Source organism: Charadrius vociferus, unplaced genomic scaffold (assembly GCF_000708025.1).
Source record: "Charadrius vociferus isolate BGI_N301 unplaced genomic scaffold, ASM70802v2 scaffold567, whole genome shotgun sequence".
In the NCBI taxonomy this organism is placed as follows: Eukaryota; Metazoa; Chordata; class Aves; order Charadriiformes; family Charadriidae; genus Charadrius; species Charadrius vociferus.
Genome location: NW_009649304.1, coordinates 578,320 through 580,470, shown reverse-complemented (window position 1 = coordinate 580,470; position 2,151 = coordinate 578,320). Strand labels below are relative to the sequence as shown.

General features: G+C 59.5%; 2 protein-coding genes across 2 annotated transcripts in view; both read left to right on the top strand.

Annotated features, from left to right (window-relative positions):
- The window catches only part of LOC104290097 (beta-crystallin B3-like), a 369,903-nt gene that overhangs the window by 188,868 nt on the left and 178,884 nt on the right, over positions 1-2,151 (top strand). The gene's annotated exons all lie outside the window — the stretch shown is intronic.
- The window catches only part of MYO18B (myosin XVIIIB), a 76,246-nt gene that overhangs the window by 60,184 nt on the left and 13,911 nt on the right, over positions 1-2,151 (top strand). The window contains exon 27 of the mRNA XM_009889168.1: positions 1,988-2,121. Within this exon, the coding sequence (XP_009887470.1) occupies positions 1,988-2,121 (134 nt within the window). The remainder of the gene's footprint in view (positions 1-1,987; positions 2,122-2,151) is intronic.

The window sequence follows — 2,151 nt, the reverse complement described above, 5'->3', positions numbered from 1 at the left end:
GGGGGGATGCGCCACCATGTGCCCGGCTGCCTCCCTGCCAGTCACTGTCAGGTTAATAACCGCAGAACGGAGGAAAGGAATTAAATGCAGCCGCTGAACTATATTTAATTTGCGCTGTATCCTGGAGCTGAGGAACTAGTTCAATAGAGACTCTTATCAGCCTGTTTGAAGAGTTGAGCTTTTTATCTAGCGGTTGTTTTACTGCCTGCTCTTGCGGTTGCAAATAGCTGAATGTGGGCACACAGAGAGCCGAAGCTTGGGGCTCGCTCCCCTGCGGCTTTTCTCCTCTCGGGGGTCAGCGTTTCACCCCACGCACCCTCCTGAGCCCGCGGCCGCTCGCGGGACCGACCCCGGCATGGGGAGCATCTCCGCTGCCTGGGGGGTGGGCCATCCCCACGCGACTCGGAGCAGTTCCCGTGAGAAAACGGGTCCTTTCCACCCTCTGCGTGTGCCCGAGCCGGGGCGGGGGGGAGCACAGGGCTCAGAAGCGCTGAGTTTCAGAAAGCTTCTTGGCAGCGTTCAGGTTTTTACCAACACCGGCGCATTTCCAGGAGCCGCTGTGATGCTGTGCAACCCGAACTGGGATATTTCTTTGCATGTTTTTATGAACTGAAATGCTCTTCCCCTCGGGCCCGCGTGCCCGGCGATCCCAGGCCTTCCATTATTTACTCTGACAGTCTGCCGGCTCCTGCGCCGTGGCCTGTCGCAGCCCGCGCTGCAAATCATCTCTCACCTTGTCACCACCGAGATGGCAATTTTACTGCTGGCAGCTTCAATCGCGGTGAATTTGCAGCTCGCGCTCCCTCTCCCTCCCTCTCTGCCCTTTGATGGTTTAGAAACCATCACGAGGATTTCCTTCCTAGCTGGAAGGACATGGAATGCCGTGAACACGGCGGTGCTCAGCCGCGGTGCGCGCGTGGTGCCGGGTCAGCATCCTCGGTGTGCCGCGAGGCCTCCCGGCCGCGGGGGATGCTGGGTCCGTGGTGCCATCCAGGTCATGCTGCTCATCCAGCATTTCCTCCCTGTAGTTTAAATGATGAGTTGAGTTTCTGGTTTTTCTTATCAGCTCCGGCGCCTCTGAAAAGGGCTTCGTTTCCAAGCAGGTGTGTGAGTGGAGGAGCAGCTCCGAAACGCCCGGGAGCAGCCCCATGGTCTGTGTCCCGCTCCGTCTCCCGCAGGGACATGGTGCTCTCACACCGGCTGCTTTTAATGTTTAAGATTTACTCATTTGGTGTGTTGACATCACATTGTGATTTGGCAGAGCCATACAGCCGGGTACTGAAATGACGGCGCGGGCACGATGCCGCAGTTGAGACACACACTCGGGTCACTGTTGAGACGTGGTGCCTGTCCCCAGTCTCGGTCCGCTCACCACCACGGCGCTGGGTATCCCCAGCTGCAGCACGGGATGTGTGGGTCGGAGCCAGCTCAAGCCCGTTGCTCTCTTCAAACCTTTTTTTTATTACTTCTCCGGGTTTTATACTCTATGTTGGGCTGAGCCACATACACGCTTCGCCCAGGCTGGTCTGGCTGGCTCAGGAAGACATCACTCCCTGCTCAGTATCTCCAGGAGCGCTGGTTGTACAACCCGGTGAAGCCCCGGTGCAGCCACGTGCCTGACACCACCCTCTCCATCCCCTCCCCAGGGTTAAGTTCAGTTTCTACATGGTAATCGCTGGTGACTCCTTACATTCTGCCCGGCGCCTGGGATTTTTGCCTTCTCTCCTCTGAGCCTTTTTCCGCCGTGGGGGATGTTTGTTGGTCACGGAAGGGTTCAGCTTCATGTGCTGCTCTTCTCGTGAACGATGGAGATGACATTTTACGAGCTATTTTACATGTAGCAGGGTGCAGGGGCAGGTAGCGCGCCCCGGCAGGGCACAGAGTGCTCTGGCACGGGGGGAGCTTTAGTGGATGCCTCGCTCGCCTCCTGGGCGGTTTGGGGGTGCCGTGTCGGGGTGCAGGCGCTAACCCGGTGCCGTCCGCGCAGGAGCAGCAGCTGGCGGAGCTGGCGGCGGTGCGGCAGGTGCTGCAGGCTGACCTGGGGACCTCCATCCGGCGCATCGCCGATCTGCAGGTGGCCCTGGAGGAGCTGCGGTCCAGCGACGAGAGCGATGCCGAGAGGTGAGGGGAGCAGCGCCGGGGGCTGTGGGG